The sequence below is a fragment of the Ranitomeya imitator genome, chromosome 7 (assembly GCF_032444005.1).
Source record: "Ranitomeya imitator isolate aRanImi1 chromosome 7, aRanImi1.pri, whole genome shotgun sequence".
NCBI classification, from domain to species: domain Eukaryota; kingdom Metazoa; phylum Chordata; class Amphibia; order Anura; family Dendrobatidae; genus Ranitomeya; species Ranitomeya imitator.
The window spans coordinates 215865787-215884280 of record NC_091288.1 but is presented as its reverse complement, the minus strand read 5'-3'; the positions used below and the strand labels follow the sequence as shown (position 1 = coordinate 215884280).

The 18494-nt window shown below is 45.2% G+C and overlaps 1 protein-coding gene across 1 annotated transcript in view; it reads left to right on the top strand.

Moving 5' to 3' along the window:
- The window catches only part of LOC138645493 (uncharacterized), a 51708-nt gene that overhangs the window by 25956 nt on the left and 7258 nt on the right, over window positions 1-18494 (top strand). Inside the window, exon 7 of the mRNA XM_069734857.1 lies at window positions 1865-2197. Within this exon, the coding sequence (XP_069590958.1) occupies window positions 1865-2197 (333 nt within the window). The remainder of the gene's footprint in view (window positions 1-1864; window positions 2198-18494) is intronic.

Genomic DNA, 18494 nt, shown 5'->3' with positions numbered 1-18494 from the left:
ATTCTTTGGAATGCACTACCTAGGTTAATACGATTAATCCCCAATCCCCACAGTTTTAAGTGTGCCCTAAAAACGCATTTGTTCAGATTGTCAAATCAGAAAGAACACGGAAGCTTCTTGCCAATAAAAACATTAAAGTTTATTGATAATGCATATAAAAACTAAAAAAGTCCAATAGTACTCAATGGCGATACATAGACAGAATCTACTGACTGCATAAGGTAAATACAACATAAAAAACCTATGATAATCAAATGATCCCAAGACCGTAGATAGGTAGGCAAAAAAGAGATCTTATATGTGCAAAAAAGAGTGTGACAAAGTTCTACACGCCCACAAAAAAGCTTTAACAGATTAATTACCATATATATGGTTAATGTAAGTCACAATAGACAAAGTTCAAAGGTATATGGGCTGAAAATATACTACCTACAGATATATGCACAAAAATGCCTCTGTTATCATTCATAAGTATACTACAAAAAACAAGAGTGATAGAAAATACATGGCAGAGAAAACTACCTAAAGCTAGATATGTAGCTCCTACTGAGCTGTATTTCAGGTAATATACATCTTAACCTGTCCCCTTGCCCTGCATCTTAGCACTGACAAGCACTTTATATTTGCCATAGAAGTGAAACTCCACTTTGGATCTTTAGTACCGCTACATATCTAGCTTTAGGTAGTTTTCTCTGCCATGTATTTTCTATCACTCTTGTTTTTTGTAGCATACTTATGAATGATAACAGAGGCATTTTTGTGCATATATCTGTAGGTAGTATATTTTCAGCCCATATACCTTTGAACTTTGTCTATTGTGACTTACATTAACCATATATATGGTAATTAATCTGTTAAAGCTTTTTTGTGGGCGTGTAGAACTTTGTCACACTATTTTTTGCACATATAAGATCTCTTTTTTGCCTACCTATCTACGGTCTTGGGATCATTTGATTATCATAGGTTTTTTATGTTGTATTTACCTTATGCAGTCAGTAGATTCTGTCTATGTATCGCCATTGAGTACTATTGGACTTTTTTAGTTTTTATATGCATTATCAATAAATTTTAATGTTTTTATTGGCAAGAAGCTTCCGTGTTCTTTCTGATTTGATACTTTGTAAAATTTGGAAGTGCCCTTACTTAGGCTGTTGTTTTGGGTATATATTTGTTCAGATTGGCCTACCGCCTCAACGCAGTAACCTAACTATCCCTGTGTGGCCCATTCAAAAAACTTAAACCATAATCAGGTTCCTCGCATCATATTCTTATACACTTTATACAGTTAATAGCCCTCTGTGTCTGTACCGTTACATATTAAGGCTGTTTAATTGGTTCATGCAGCTTTACATGGACACCCGATCCTTACACTATGGCTGGTCCGAACAACGAAAGCAATTGTTACCATCCACCTCTCGTGTCTCCCCCTCTTCCACATAATTTGTAGCTTGCGATCAGGGCCCTCATTCCTCTTGGTATCTATTTGGAACTGTGATTTTTGTCATGCTGAAATGTCCATTGTCAGTACAAGTCCCCTCTATAATTTGTAAAGCGCTGCAGAATATGTTGGCGCTATATAAATAAAATTATTATTATTGTTATTTTTAATCTGTGCTAGGGGCGGGGTTGGACTAGGAAGCAGGAGACACCTCATCCTACAGTGACAATCTTCTGCTGAAAAACACTGATTTTATTGAAACAGCAAAGCACAGCCCAGTAGGCGACGCATCGATGGAATCAGGGTCTCTTCCCTTACATCATGGTGCTCTCAGATTACATTGCAAAAACCTGCTGACAGACTCCCCTGAATAAATGGAGCCTGTGCCCCATTTTCATTCATATTGCATTGTTTTACCCCCTACAGATAGTTGTGGATTCTACTCGGTATCAGACATTTGTGTACCGGAAACATGCAAAGAGGGAGAGAAATTAACCCTTAGCTGCACTATGAAAGGAAGCATACCTCAGGACATCAGCATTAAATGGGAGAAGGACCTGAAAAAAGAGCGGACATTAATCTCAAAGGAACGGGATGCCAATTACCAGGTCACTGAGAACAAGACACAAGGACAGATCTGCGCTTTCCTAACACTTTGCCCAACTTGTGAGGATTCCGGGGCTGTGTTCACAGTTTCATTCTCTAAAAACAAGGGCCGGATCCTTGCAAAGCGCAGCTCGATGCCTCTGAAAGTAGCTGGTAAGTACTCAAAGTGTCCCCCAACCACTCACAAAAGTGGCCACTGGAAAGAAGGAGGGCTCCGCCATGCTTAATTATACCACTCAAAAGTGCTAACCTCACTGACGGGTACTAATAGCGTCCCTCTAAAGGAGACCCCAAAAATAGTTATCAACTACATCAGAGAAATAATTGCAGACATTGTTCTGCTAAGATAATAAGGATGCAATGTGGGAATTGCACACAGTTTTGTAGGGGTGGAGAAGATGATGCGGAACCTCTCTGGAGACCCCTGTAATTTTACAGCAGGCGAGGGTAAAGTATATATCTCATTTATCACAGGCAATATTCTACTGTTGGTTATCTGTAGGGTAAAGCTATTGTCTGTAGGGTAAAACTACTTTCAGTAAGGTAAAGCTATTTTCTGGAGGGTAAAGCTACTTTCTGTAAGGTAAAGCTATTTTCTGGAGGTTAAAGCTACTTTCTGTATGGTAAAGCTATTTTTGGAGCATAAAGCTATTTTCTGTAGGATAAAGCTATTGTCTGTAGGGTGAAACTACTTTCAGAAAGGTAAAGCTATTTTCTGGAGGGTAAAGCTACTTTCTGTACGGTAAAGCTATTTTACTGGAGGGTAAAGCTATTTTCTGTTGGATAAAGCTATTGTCTGTGGAGTAAAACTACTTTCAGTAAGGTAAAGCTATTTTCTGGAGGGTAAAGCTACTTTCTGTAAGGTAAAGCTATTTTCTGGAGGTTAAAGCTACTTTCTGTACGGTAAAGCTATTTTTGGAGCGTAAAGCTATTTTCTGTAGGATAAAGCTATTGTCTGTAGGGTAAAACTACTTTCAGTAAGGTAAAGCTATTGTAGGGTAAAGCTACTTTCTGTAAGGTAAAGCTATTTTCTGGAGTGTAAAGCTAATTCCTGTAAGGTAAGACTATTTTCTGGAGGGTAAAACTACTTTCTGTAAGGTAGCTTATTTTCTGGAGGGTAAAGCTTCTTTCTGCAAGTTAAACTGATTTTCTGTAGGGTAAAGCTACTTTCTGTAAGGTAAAGCTATTTTCTGGTGGGTAAAGCTATTTTCATATCACAAGAACACAGTTCCCAATTTCTATTACTAGTTCTCGGTGCCGCAGCAGGTGAAAACTACAAAATGACTAGAACCGGTGGCAAGAAACAACTCTAAAAAAGAATGAAGTCCACATTCAAGTAACAATAATGCATCCCCTGAACAATTCCATTAAACACATTTTATTCCATAACATCCCAATCATTCAGATATATATATATATATATTATATATATATATATATATATGTATATACACAGTATACTGTATATATAAATCTCCTTCTCACCCCCCAATGGCGTCTCTCTCTTTTTTGTCCTTTCTCATACTCGGGTTATCTACCAGAGGCCTGGGAGTTTGAGGGTTCTGCAAAAAATCTTAGTTATTCCCAGTATTGCGCTTTTCTGGACAGAGAGCTCAGTTGTTGCTCCTGACATCTGTTGTAGCCATTTTCCCAACATAGGGGTCACTGCTCCAAGTTCTCCTATCACCACTGGAACTACTGTTGTTTTCACCTTCCACATCTTCTCCAGTTCTCCTTTGATGCACTGGTATTTCTCCAGCTTCTCATATTCCTTCTTTCTGATGTTGCTGTCACTTGGCAGCGCCACATCTATTATCAACGCTGTCTTCTGATCCTTGTCTACTAACACAATGTCTGGTTGGTTAGCCAACATCTGTTTATCTGTCTGAATCTTGAAGTTCCTCAGTATTTTAGCCCTTTCATTCTCTACCACTTTCTCTTGGGTCTCCCACCTGGACTTAGGGTACCGTCACACAGTGGCATTTTGATCGCTACGACGGTACGATCCGTGACGCTCCAGCATCGTAACAATATCGCTCCAGCGTCGTAGTCTGCTGTCACACTTTGCAATGTACGACGCTGGAGCGATAATTTCATGACGTATGTGCGATGTAGAAGCCGTTGGTTACTATGCGCACATCGTATACGATATCTGTTACACCATGCGATCATGCCGCCACAGCGGGACACTAGACGACGAAAGAAAGTTTCAAACAATCTGCTACGACGTACGATTCTCAGCGGGGTCCCTGATCGCAGGAGCGTGTCAGACACTGCGATATCGTAACTATATCGCTCGAACGTCACGAATCGTGCCGTCGTAGCGATCAAAATTGCACTGTGTGACGGTACCCTTAGGGGGACTTAGCCCATATGCTGTGCAGATGTTCCTGTATACAATTCCCGCTACTTGGTTGTGGCGTTCAGTATACGCTGTTCCTGCATTTTGCATCCTGCCACTATGTGTTGGACGGTTTCTAAAGTTTCTTTGCATAGTCCGCACCTTGCGTCTTGTCTTGTGTGGTAGATTCCAGCTTCTATGGATCTGGTACTTTGTGTTTGCTCTTGTGCCGCTATGATAAGTGCCTTGGTGCTGCCTTGGAGTCCAGCTTTCTCAAGCCATTGGTAGGATTTCTCCACATCAGCCACCTCCATTATCTTTCGATGGTACATCCCATGCAGCGGCTTGTCTTGCCATGGCACTTCATTTTCCGGTTCTTCCTTCCAGATCTGTTGTTGTTGCTGCCTCAGGCTTTCTCCTATATATACTATATATAGTGTTTTTTTTAATTACTTTGGATTCCATTTATGGAAACTGATGAATAAAAAGCATTTCTTCTACTTTTTTATACATATATTTGGTGTTTGTTCTGCCTTCCTCCACGTATGATGCTGTGTGGATTCTAGCATACGACTAAACCTTCATCCATTTCCTCAGTAAACAGACTGTACAGGTTCTTAAGTCTATATTTATTGAGATGGTGAACGATGAACAACAATAGTAGATGATATTGTGAGATATTCGATATAATGGATGATCAGGTAAAAAATACAAAGGAAATAACAGTGCATCAGTACCTGGCATGTTACAGAATGTTACAAGATGCAATAACATTGAATAACAGAGAGATTAGAGAGCTAACACTGAACACAGGATAAGGCAGATACACAGTTATCATGGCTATCTTAGGGCAGGTTCAGGCTGTCAGCATTGTATTACTTTATACAGGCAAACATCTATCTGCATACAGAGAAACCGCAATATGAAATAAAGCACAACATGCCTAACTACACACTCTGCTAAACAGTGGCTGCATAACTGTTCTAACATAACACACACATGTAAGTACATTTGTGCCTCACCGGAATCCGCTTATCAAGAGCAATGATCTGCAGGAAGAGAGAGCCAGGAACATTTGTGTCAGACATCAGGCCCGCGGAAAATGGCTAATTTTGCCTGGGAAACCAGGGGGGGGGGCGGTTCTAGTCAGAACACAGACTGATGATAAGCTCCTGGATACAGAATAGGATAAATGTGTACCTAATGACCTCTAATGGTGACAACTGGTACTACATTGTGAATGAACTTGCTGCACATTAATGGGCAGAACACTCCCCGCTTGGTATCAACAGATGCCACTATTTGGTTCTTTTGGGGAAAATAACAATACAAGTTCAGTAACTGGCCTGAGGAACAGTTTGTTCTCTCCAAGCTTGCACACTCTGACCTCTACTTTGCGCACCTTCCCGTCCTTGCTGGGAAAGGGCTTGGTGACTAGGCCGAGTGGCCACTCGTTTCGATGCAACTGACTGTCTTTGACGAGTACAACATCACCAGGTTGGATGTTTGGGCGGTCTTTCTGCCACTTTGTCCTGATTTGTAGAGTGGAGAGATACTGCCTTCTCCATCTGTTCCAAAAGACATTGGACATGCTTTGCACTTGACTCCATTGTCGCCTGTAGAGGTTTTTGTCATTGAATTCTCCGAGTGGAGCTCTGGGCACACAGGTTTTCTCCGTGAGTAGTATTGCAGGAGTCAGGACAGTTGGGTCTCCAGAATCACTGGAAAGTGCTGTCAGAGGCCTGGCGTTAATGATAGCTGAGACCTCAGCCAAGAACGTAGTTAAACTCTCGTGTGTGAATCTGGTATTCGCTTGTAAGAAGAGAGTCTAGTATTTTACATGCTATCCCTATCATTCTTTCCCAGGCACCACCCATGTGTGAAGAATGTGGGACATTGAAAGTCCAGGTACAGCCTTGTTTGCCTAGGTATCTTTCAACATTACCAATGTCTAAATTGGAAGGGATGTGGAGTTCTCTTGCCGCTCCGATGAAATTCGTACCTCGGTCAGAACAAATATGCTTCACAGGGCCTCTGATAGCGATGAAGCGTCGAAGTGCATTTATAAAACTCGAAGTGTCTATAGATTCAATTACTTTGATATGAACAGCTCTGATGAACAGACAGGTGAATAGAACTGCCCAACACTTTGCTTCAGTATGGATCTTCCTAGTGTGTTGTGTAGCCACAGTCCAAGGACCGAATACATCTAGTCCGACGTTAGTGAAGGGGGGTTCAGTACTAAGTTTGTCAGGTGGCAGATTGGCCATCTTTGGATTTTGGAACATGCCTCTGAGTTTGCAACACGTAACACAGTTGAAGATGAGTCTGTTCACGCTTCTCTTTGCTCCGATTATCCATAGTTCAGCCGCCCATAGGTTCCCTTCAGAAAACAAATGGCCTTGGTGTCTCACTAAATCATGATGATGATGAATGAGCAAGGTTGGGACGTGATGACGTCCAGGAATTATTACTGGATGTTTCTCTGAAACTTCCACCTCGGATTCTTGAAGACGGCCTCCTACTCTCAGCAGCCCGTCTTGGTTGACAATCGGATCGAGCTTCTTCAGCGCACTACAGGAATGGGTTGTCCCTTGTTGAGGTTGTCCATTTCTCTGGTGTAGGTTTCCTTTTGTACAACACAAAGTATTGTAACCAGGGATGAACCTAGCCACACTGCTGCCGGAGGCGAACTTCAAAACGGCGCCTGTTGTGAGTTCTGTTTTTGGGCTCCCTCTGGTGGTTACTGATGGTACTGGGTGACTTGTCTTTCCTGGGTCCCACCTGTTCCATCAGGATATGGGAGTTTCCTATTTAACCTGGCTTTGCTGGCATTTCCTCGCCGGTTATCAATGTATCCAGTGTGTCTTGTTACCTCTGCTCCCTGCTCCTAGAACCTTCTGGTCAAGCTAAGTTTGGATTTTCCTGTTTTGGTGTTTTGCTTTATTTGGTTTTTAGTCCAGCCTGCAGATGTGTGATTCTTTGCTGCTGGTTGCTCTAGTGGGCTGAAATTGCTCCTCATGTACCATGAGTTGGCACATGAGTTCAAGTAATTTCAGGATGGTTTTTTGAAGGGTTTTTCGCTGACCGCGCAGTTCACTTTTGTATCCTCTGCTATCTAGCTTTAGCGGGCCTCATTTTGCTGAAACTGTTTTCATACTGCGTATGTGCTTTCCTCTCATTTCACCGTCATTATATGTGGGGGGCTGCTATTTCTGTGGGGTATTTCTCTGGAGGCAAGAGAGGTCTGTGTTTCTTCTAATAGGGGAAGTTAGATCTTCGGCTGGAGCAAGACGTCTAGGATCATCGTAGGCACGTTCCCCGGCTACTTTTATTTGTGTGATAGGTTCAGGGTCGCGGTCAGCTCAGGTTCCATCGCCCTAGAGCTTGTTTGTATCTGTGCTTGTCCTTTAGTGATCCCCTGCCATTGGGATCATGACAGTATAACCGGCCCACAAAGTGTTAATTGTATTGGCTGAAGTAGGAGGATAAGTAGTCTGAGGAAGTTTTTTTTTTTTTTTTTTCTCTTTCCCTCAGAGTTTGCTGCCTAGCCTTATTGCAGCCTGGCTACTTCCTCCTCCTCTTAATCTTTGAATGGCTCTGATCCCAGCTGTTTATCATGGACGTCCAGAGTTTGGCTTCCAGCCTGAATAATCTTGCCGCTAAGGTTCAAAATATACAGGATTTTGTTGTACATGCTCCTATGTCTGAACCTAGAATTCCTGTCCCAGAGTTTTTTTTCTGGAGATAGATCTCGTTTTCTGAATTTTAGGAACAATTGCAAGTTGTTTCTTTCTTTGAAATCTCGCTCCTCTGGAGACCCTGCTCAGCAAGTCAAGATTATTATATCTTTCCTGCGGGGTGACCCTCAGGATTGGGCATTTGCATTGGCACCAGGGGACCCTGCGTTGCTTAATGCGGATGCGTTTTTTCTGGCATTGGGTTTGCTCTATGAGGAACCTAACCAAGAGATTCAGGCTGAAAAAGCTTTGTTGGCCCTCTCTCAGGGGCAAGATGAAGCAGAAATTTATTGTCAAAAATTTCGGAAGTGGTCGGTGCTTACTCAGTGGAATGAGTGCGCCCTGGCTGCAAAGTTCAGAGATGGCCTTTCTGAGGCCATTAAAGATGTTATGGTGGGGTTCCCTGCGCCTGCATGTCTGAATGAGTCCATGACTATGGCTATTCAGATTGATCGGCGTTTACGGGAGCGCAAACCTGTGCACCATTTGGCGGTGTCGTCTGAACCGTCACCTGAGATAATGCAATGTGATAGAATTCAGTCCAGAAGTGAACGGCAAAATTATAGGCGGAAAAAAAGGTTGTGCTTTTATTGTGGCGATTCAGCTCATGTTATATCAGCATGCTCTAAACGCACAAAAAAGGTTGATAAGTCTGTTGCCATTAGTACTTTACAGTCTAAGTTCATTCTGTCTGTGACTCTGATTTGTTCATTATCATCCATTTCCGTCGATGCCTATGTGGATTCAGGCGCTGCCCTGAGTCTTATGGATTGGTCATTTGCCAATCACTGTGGGTTTAGTCTTGAGCCTCTGGAAGTCCCTATTCCTTTGAAGGGAATTGACTCTACACCTTTGGCTATGAATAAACCTCAGTACTGGACACAAGTGACCATGCGTATGACTCCTGTTCATCAGGAGGTGATTCGCTTCCTGGTACTGTATAATTTGCATGATGTCCTAGTGCTTGGTCTGCCATGGTTACAAACTCATAATCCAGTCCTTGACTGGAAATCAATGTCTGTGTTAAGCTGGGGTTGTCAGGGGGTTCATGATGATGCACCTCCGATTTCTATCGCTTCATCTACTCCTTCTGAGATTCCTGTGTTTTTGTCTGACTATCGGGATGTTTTTGAGGAGCCTAAGCTCAGTTCGCTTCCTCCTCACAGGGATTGCGATTGTGCTATAAATTTAATTCCAGGCAGTAAATTTCCTAAAGGTCGTTTGTTCAATCTGTCAGTGCCAGAGCATACTGCTATGCGGGATTATGTTAAGGAGTCCTTAGAAAAGGGACATATCCGTCCATCTTTGTCCCCTTTGGGAGCAGGGTTTTTTTTCGTGGCCAAAAAAGATGGTTCCTTGAGGCCTTGTATAGATTATCGTCTTTTGAATAAGATTACCGTAAAATATCAGTATCCTTTGCCATTGTTGACTGATTTGTTTGCTTGCATTAAGGGGGCTAAATGGTTCACTAAGATTGATCTTCGGGGTGCGTATAATCTTATACGAATAAAGCAAGGTGATGAGTGGAAAATCGCATTTAATACGCCTGAGGGCCATTTTGAGTATTTGGTAATGCCTTTTGGACTTTCTAATGCTCCTTCAGTCTTCCAGTCCTTTATGCACGATATTTTCCGTGAATATCTGGATAAATTTATGATTGTGTATTTGGATGATATTTTGTTTTTTTCTGATGACTGGGAGTCTCATGTTCAGCAGGTCAGGAAGGTGTTTCAGGTCCTGCGGGCCAATTCCTTGTTTGTAAAAGGCTCAAAGTGTCTCTTTGGAGTCCAGAAGATTTCTTTCTTGGGGTATATTTTTTCCCCTTCTACTATTGAGATGGATCCAGTCAAGGTTCAGGCTATTTGTGACTGGACGCAGCCTACATCTCTTAAGAGTCTACAGAAGTTCTTGGGCTTTACTAATTTCTATCGTCGTTTTATAACTAATTTTTCTAGTGTTGTTAAGCCTTTGACGGATTTGACTAGGAAGGGTGCTGATGTTGCTAATTGGTCTCCTGCGGCTGTGGAGGCCTTTCAGGAACTTAAGCGCCGGTTTTCTTCTGCTCCTGTGTTGCGTCAGCCAGATGTTTCGCTCCCTTTTCAGGTTGAGGTTGATGCTTCCGAGATTGGAGCGGGGGCGGTTTTGTCACAGAGAAGCTCCGATGGCTCAGTGATGAAGCCATGCGCGTTTTTTTCTAGAAAGTTTTCGCCGGCTGAGCGGAATTATGATGTTGGTAATCGGGAACTTTTGGCCATGAAGTGGGCATTTGAGGAGTGGCGTCATTGGCTAGAGGGTGCTAGACATCGTGTGGTGGTCTTGACTGATCACAAAAATTTGATTTACCTTGAGTCTGCCAGGCGTCTGAATCCTAGACAGGCTCGTTGGTCACTGTTTTTCTCTCGTTTCAATTTTGTGGTTTCATACCTGCCAGGTTCAAAGAATGTGAAGGCGGATGCTCTTTCTAGGAGTTTTGTGCCTGACTCCCTTGGAAATTCTGAGCCCTCTGGTATCCTTAGGGATGGGGTGATTTTGTCTGCTGTCTCCCCAGACTTGCGACGTGCTTTGCAGGAGATTCAGGCGGGTAAACCTGATCGTTGTCCGCCTGAGAGACTGTTTGTTCCGGATAATTGGACCAGTAGAGTCATCTCCGAGGTCCATTCTTCTGCGTTGGCAGGTCATCCTGGAATATTTGGTACTAGAGACTTGGTGGCCAGGTCTTTTTGGTGGCCTTCCTTGTCGAGGGATGTGCGTTCTTTTGTGCAGTCTTGTGAGGTTTGTGCTCGGGCTAAGCCTTGCTGTTCTCGGGCCAGTGGATTGTTGTCACCTTTGCCTATCCCGAAGAGGCCTTGGACGCACATTTCCATGGACTTTATTTCGGATCTCCCTGTCTCTCAAAAAATGTCCGTCATCTGGGTTGTGTGTGATCGCTTTTCTAAAATGGTTCATCTGGTACCCTTGCCTAAGTTACCTTCCTCCTCTGAGTTGGTCCCTCTGTTTTTTCAGAATGTGGTTCGTTTGCATGGGATTCCTGAGAACATCGTTTCTGACAGGGGATCCCAGTTTGTGTCTAGATTTTGGAGGACGTTCTGTGCTAAGATGGGCATTGATTTGTCCTTTTCGTCTGCATTCCATCCTCAGACGAATGGCCAGACTGAACGAACTAATCAGACCTTGGAAACTTATTTAAGGTGTTTTGTTTCTGCTGATCAGGATGACTGGGTTACCTTTTTGCCGCTGGCCGAGTTTGCCCTTAATAATCGGGCTAGTTCTGCTACCTTGGTTTCTCCTTTCTTTTGTAATTCGGGGTTTCATCCTCGTTTTTCCTCTGGTCAGGTGGAACCTTCTGATTGTCCTGGAGTGGACATGGTGGTGGATAGGTTGCATCGGATTTGGAGTCATGTGGTGGACAATTTGAAGTTGTCCCAAGAGAAGGCTCAGCAGTTTGCTAATCGCCGTCGCCGCGTGGGTCCTCGACTTCTTGTTGGGGACTTGGTGTGGTTGTCTTCTCGTTTTGTTCCTATGAAGGTCTCTTCTCCTAAGTTCAAGCCTCGGTTCATCGGTCCCTATAGGATTTTGGAAATTCTTAACCCTGTGTCGTTTCGTTTGGATCTCCCGGCATCGTTTGCTATTCATAATGTGTTCCATCGGTCGTTGTTGCGGAAGTATGAGGTACCTGTTGTTCCTTCGCTTGAGCCTCCTGCTCCAGTGCTGGTGGAGGGAGAATTGGAGTATGTTGTGGAGAAGATCTTGGATTCTCGTGTTTCCAGACGGAAACTCCAGTATTTGGTCAAGTGGAAGGGTTATGGTCAGGAGGATAATTCTTGGGTGGTTGCCTCGGATGTTCATGCTGATGATTTGGTTCGCGCTTTTCATAGGGCTCATCCTGGTCGCCCTGGAGGTTCTCGTGAGGGTTCGGTGACCCCTCCTCAAGGGGGGGGTACTGTTGTGAGTTCTGTTTTTGGGCTCCCTCTGGTGGTTACTGATGGTACTGGGTGACTTGTCTTTCCTGGGTCTCTGGGTTCCACCTGTTCCATCAGGATATGGGAGTTTCCTATTTAACCTGGCTTTGCTGGCATTTCCTCGCCGGTTATCAATGTATCCAGTGTGTCTTGTTACCTCTGCTCCCTGCTCCTAGAACCTTCTGGTCAAGCTAAGTTTGGATTTTCCTGTTTTGGTGTTTTGCTTTATTTGGTTTTTAGTCCAGCCTGCAGATATGTGATTCTTTGCTGCTGGTTGCTCTAGTGGGCTGAAATTGCTCCTCATGTACCATGAGTTGGCACATGAGTTCAAGTAATTTCAGGATGGTTTTTTGAAGGGTTTTTCGCTGACCGCGCAGTTCACTTTTGTATCCTCTGCTATCTAGCTTTAGCGGGCCTCATTTTGCTGAAACTGTTTTCATACTGCGTATGTGCTTTCCTCTCATTTCACCGTCATTATATGTGGGGGGCTGCTATTTCTGTGGGGTATTTCTCTGGAGGCAAGAGAGGTCTGTGTTTCTTCTAATAGGGGAAGTTAGATCTTCGGCTGGAGCGAGACGTCTAGGATCATCGTAGGCACGTTCCCCGGCTACTTTTATTTGTGTGATAGGTTCAGGGTCGCGGTCAGCTCAGGTTCCATCGCCCTAGAGCTTGTTTGTATCTGTGCTTGTCCTTTAGTGATCCCCTGCCATTGGGATCATGACAGGCGCCCCCCCAAACACATATACAGTACAGCCCTCCTATAGGGCTCCCATCTCATATACAGTCCCCCCCATTCATTACACGAGTGATAACTATTGTACATTCTACAATAGGTCATAAATCAGACAGTATATTCCTCCATACAGTATTCTGGGCACAACAGTGATCCATACAGAATAATGAGCCCCATATATTGCTCCATACAGTATTGTGGGCACCGCACAGTGCCCCATACAGAATAACATGGCCCATATATTGCTCCATACAGTATAATGAACCCCACATGATGCTCCATACTGTATAATGGCCACACATGATGCTCCATACTGTACAATGGCCACACATAATGCTCCATACTGTATAATGGTCACACATGATGCTCCATACTGTATAATGGGCCCACATTATGCTCCATACTGTATAATGGCCCCACATGATGCTCCATACTGTATAATGGGCCCACATGATGCTCCATACTGTATAATGGCCACACATGATGCTCCATACTGTATAATGGCCACACAGTGCTCCATACTGTATAATGGCCACACAATGCTCCATACTGTATAATGGCCACACATAATGCTCCATACTGTATAATGGTCACACATGATGCTCCATCTACTATATAATTGTCTAAGGGTCACTTTCGTCTGTCCTTCTGTCTTTCTTTCTGTCTGTCTGGCTCAGATATTCATTGGTCGCGGCCTCTGTCTGTCATGGAAATGCAAGTCGCTGATTGGTCTCGCCAGCTGCCTGTCATGGCTGCCGCGACCAATCAGCGACGACCACAGTCCGATTAGTCCCTCCCTACTCCCCTGCAGTCAGTGCCCGGCGCCCGCTCCATACTCCCCGCAGTCAGTGCCCGCTCCATACTCCCCTCCAGTCACCGCTCACACAGGGTTAATGCCAGCGGTAACGGACCGCGTTATGCCGCAGGTAACTCACTCCGTTACCGCCGCCATTAACCCTGTGTGACCAACTTTTTACTATTGATGATGCGTATGCAGCATCAATAGTAAAAAGATTTAATGTTACAAATAATAATAATAAAAAAAAAAACATTATTCTCACCCTCCGACGTGCGCCCTCTCCTCGGCAGTGCGAGCGGCAGGTTCCGGTGCCAAAGATGCTATGCGAGAAGGACCTGCCATGACGTCACTGTCATGTGACAGCGACGTCATCACAGGTCCTGTGCTCATACCAACCCTGGGACCGGAAGCTGCCGCGTGCGCCGCACACAAGCGCCAGGGCCCCTCGGAAGGTGAGTATATGTTTATTTTTTATTTTAAGTCTTTGTTAACCTGTTACATACGTGGCTGGGCAATATACTACGTGGCTGGGCAATATACTACGTGACTGGGCAGTATACTACGTGGCTCTGTGCTGTATATTACGTCGCTGTGCAATATTCTACGTGGCTGGGCAATATACTACGTGGCTGGACAGTATACTACGTGGCTGGGCAATATACTACGTGACTGGGCAATATACTACGTGGCTGGGCAATATACTACGTGGCTGGGCAATATACTACGTGGCTGGGCAATATACTACGTCACTGGGCAATATACTACGTAGCTGGGCAATATAGTACGTGACTGGGCAATATAGTACGTGACTGGGCAATATACTACGTGGCTGGGCAATATACTACGTCACTGGGCAATATACTACGTCGCTGGGCAATATACTACCTCGCTGGGCAATATACTACCTCGCTGGGCAATATACTACCTCGCTGGGCAATATAGTACGTGACTGGGCAATATACTACGTGGCTGGGCAATATACTACGTGGGCTGTGCAATATACTACGTGGACATGCATATTCTAGAATACCCGATGCGTTAGAATCGGGCCACCATCTAGTACTGTATAGTGGCCACACATGATGCTCCATACTGTATAATGGCCACACAGTGCTCCATACTGTATAGTGGCCACACATGATGCTCCATACTGTATAATGGGCCCACATGATGCTCCATACTGTATAATGGCCACACATAGTTACTCCTACAGACGTGGCTGCGCTCCGTACACCTTGCACACACGGCTCCATTCCGTACTCACGCGGCTCCGCTCCATACACCTCGCACAAACACACCCGACTCTGCTCCATACACCTCATACACACCTGGCTCCGCTCTATTCACCTCATACACACCCGGCTCCGCTCCGTACACCTCATACACACCCGTCTCTCCGCTCCGTACACCTCATACACACCCGACTCTGCTCTGTACACCTCATACACACACGGCTCTGCTCTGTACACCTCATACACACACAGCTCTGCACCATACACCTCATACACACACGGCTCCGCTCCATACACCTCATACACACATGGCTCCGCTCCATACACCTCATACACACATGGCTCGGCTCCGCACACCTCGTACACATTCAGCTTCGCTCCATACACCTCATACACACATGGCTCTGCTCCATACACCTCATACACACGGCTCCGCTCCATACACCTCATACACACACGGCTCTGCTCCATACATCTCATACAAACACGGCTCCACTCCTTACACCTCATACACACACGGCTCTGCTCCATACCCCTCATACACACACGGCTCTGCTCCATACACCTCATACACACATGGGTCCGCTCCATACACACCCGGTTCTGCTCCGTACACCTCATACACACACGGCTCCGCTCCATACACCTCATACACACACGGCTCTGCTCCGTACACCTCAAACACACACGGCTCTGCTCCGTACACCTCATACACACGGCTCTACTCCATACACCTCATACACACACGGCTCCGCTCCATACACCTCATACACACATGGCTCCGCTCCATACACACCCGGTTCCGATCCGTACACCTCATACACACACGGCTCCGCTCCATACACCTCATACACACACGGCTCCGCTCCGTACACCTCATACACACACGGCTCCGCTCCGTACACCTCATACACACACGGCTCCACTCCATACACCTCATACACACATGGCTCCGCTCCATACACACCCGGTTCCGCTCCATACACCTCATACACACACGGCTCCGCTTCATACACCTCATACACACACGGCTTTGCTCCATACATCTCATACACACGGCTCTGCTCCGTACACCTCATACACACACGGCTCTGCTCCATACACCTCATACACACACGGCTCCGCTTCATACACCTCATACACACACAGCTCCGCTCCAAGAAGTGGAAAGTTTATAAAATTTTTGCTGAGTTGAGATAACATCTAAAATTCATTACTTTCGTGGCTGCCCCTTGTAATTAAACTCTTTCCTTCCACTGCTTTAAGAAATTTAGTTAATCGAGTGTCTGCATTGACACCAGGCACTCGCTCCTTGAATCTACTTCAATCTGATGGAGGGAGGCTGTGATCCCTGACAGACTTGCTGTACAGCAGCAGCGGTGTGGGGAATGTGGGGGGTGGCGAATGATGTACTTCATAGTTACTTTACTTACTGCTGCCGGTCCCAGCAATGTGTGTGTCTGTGTCCGACTCCAGGCACAGCAGCCTGCAGGGCAGGAGACAGGGCACCGCCTCTGCACCTCAGCCCGGGCAGGGTCACCTGCCGGGCACACCGCACGTTAGCTTGTTTGTGTCTGTGACACTGTCTGCATGTGTCAGAGCAGGGATTGCAGGTAGAGTCGGCACCACGTGTGCTAACTTCTGACTGCTGCACCCCCGCCTCCTGTCTTTAGGAATGCTCCGCCGCTTGAAGCAAAGTATTCAACTTGCCTCATGATAGCAGCGTCAGTGTGCCCTGGCAATGGAGCCATTGGCTGAAAAGGTTTGATTAAATAATTCAATTACGGGATTTAAAAGGACACTGTCACCTGAATTTGGAGGGAACAATCTTCAGCCATGGAGGCGGGGTTTTGGGGTTTTTGATTCACCCTTTCCTTACCCGCTGGCTGCAATATTGGATTGAAGTGCATTCTCTGTCCTCCATAGTACACGCCTGCACAAGGCAAGATTGCCATGTGCAGGCATGTACTATGGAGGACAGAGAATGAACTTCAATCCAATATTGCAGCCAGCATGCAGCCAGCGGGTAAGGAAAGGGTGAATCAAAAACCCAAAAACCCCGCCTCCGTGGCTGAAGATTGTTCCCTCCAAATTCAGGTGACAGTGTCCCTTTAATGCTCCACACCGCCAGCATAAAATTACCTTATTCGCTGATGATATCTTTTCAACAATTAAGGACCCTTTAACATCAATTACTGCCCTTTAATCAGATTTGGACTCCTTTTCGAAAAGTTCATACTTTAAAATCAATCCTCAGAAATCTAAAATCCTACCTTTTTGCCTCAACCATAACTTGACCCAAGAAATTAAACAGCATACTAATTATCTATGGGAAGACAAAGAGATCGCGTATTTAGGAATCACACTAACAAATAAATTCCACTTGTTAATCCTCACGATTAGGGTTGAGCGACTTTTACTTTTATAGGATTGGGTCGGGTTTCATGAAACCCGACTTTTTCAAAAGTCGCGTCGAGTGAAATCGGCCGATCCTATAAAAAAGTCGGGGTCGGCCGAAACTCGAAACCCAATGCAGTGCATTGGGTTTCCAATGGTTCCCAGGGTCTGAAGGAGAGGAAACTCTCCTTCAGGCCCTGTGATTCATAATTAAGTGTAAAATAAAGAATTAAAATAAAAAATATTGCTATACTCACCCTCGGACGCGCCCTGGTACTAACCGGTAACCTTCCTTCCTTCGAATCAGCGCTTGCAGGACCTTGCGGTGACGTCGCGGCTTGTGATTGGTCACGCGACCGCCCATGTGACCGCTCGCGCGACCAATCACAAGCCGCGACGTCACCGCAAGGTCCTGCAAGCGCTGATTCGAAGGAAGGCTGCCGGAAAGAAGCAGGGCGCGTCTGAGGGTGAGTATATTCCTATTAGGTATATACTCACCCTCGGATGCGCCCTGCTTTTTTCCGGCAGCCTTCCTTCCTAAGAATCAGTGCTTGCAGGACCTTGCGGTGACATCGCGGTGACGTTGCGGCTTGTGATTGGTCGCGCGAGCGGTCACATGGGCGGTCGCGCGACCAATCACAAGCCGCGACGTCACCGCGAGTCACCGCAAGGTCCTGCAAGCGCTGATTCGAAGGAAGAAAGGCTGCCGGTTAGTACCAGGGCGCGTCAGAGGGTAAGTATAGCGATATTTTGTATTTTAATTCTTTATTTTACACTTAAATATGGATTCCGATACCGATTTCCGATATTGCAAACATATCGGAACTCGGGATCGGAATCCCGATACCAGATTCAGAAGATCGCCGACTTCATGGCCGACCCCACACAGGGGTCGGGTCGGGTTTCATGAAACCCGACTTTGCCAAAAGTCGGCGACTTCTGAAAATGGCCGACCCGTTTCGCTCAACCCTACTCACGATTATAGACAACCTGACTAAAACCATATCCAAAGACTTTGCCCGCTTTAGATTCTTAAACTTGTCTCTATTAGGTAAAATTCTGGTGGTGAAATCCATCATTTTGCCAAAAATTCTATACTTATTTCGAACCCTTCCTCTGATGATCCATTCCTCCTCCTTAATAAAGATACAAAACTTAATAAAATCCTTTATTTGGAATAACAGAAAGGCGAGGGTAGCTAACGACGTTCTTTATAAAAAGAAAAGCAGGGGAGGCATTGCTTTGCCAA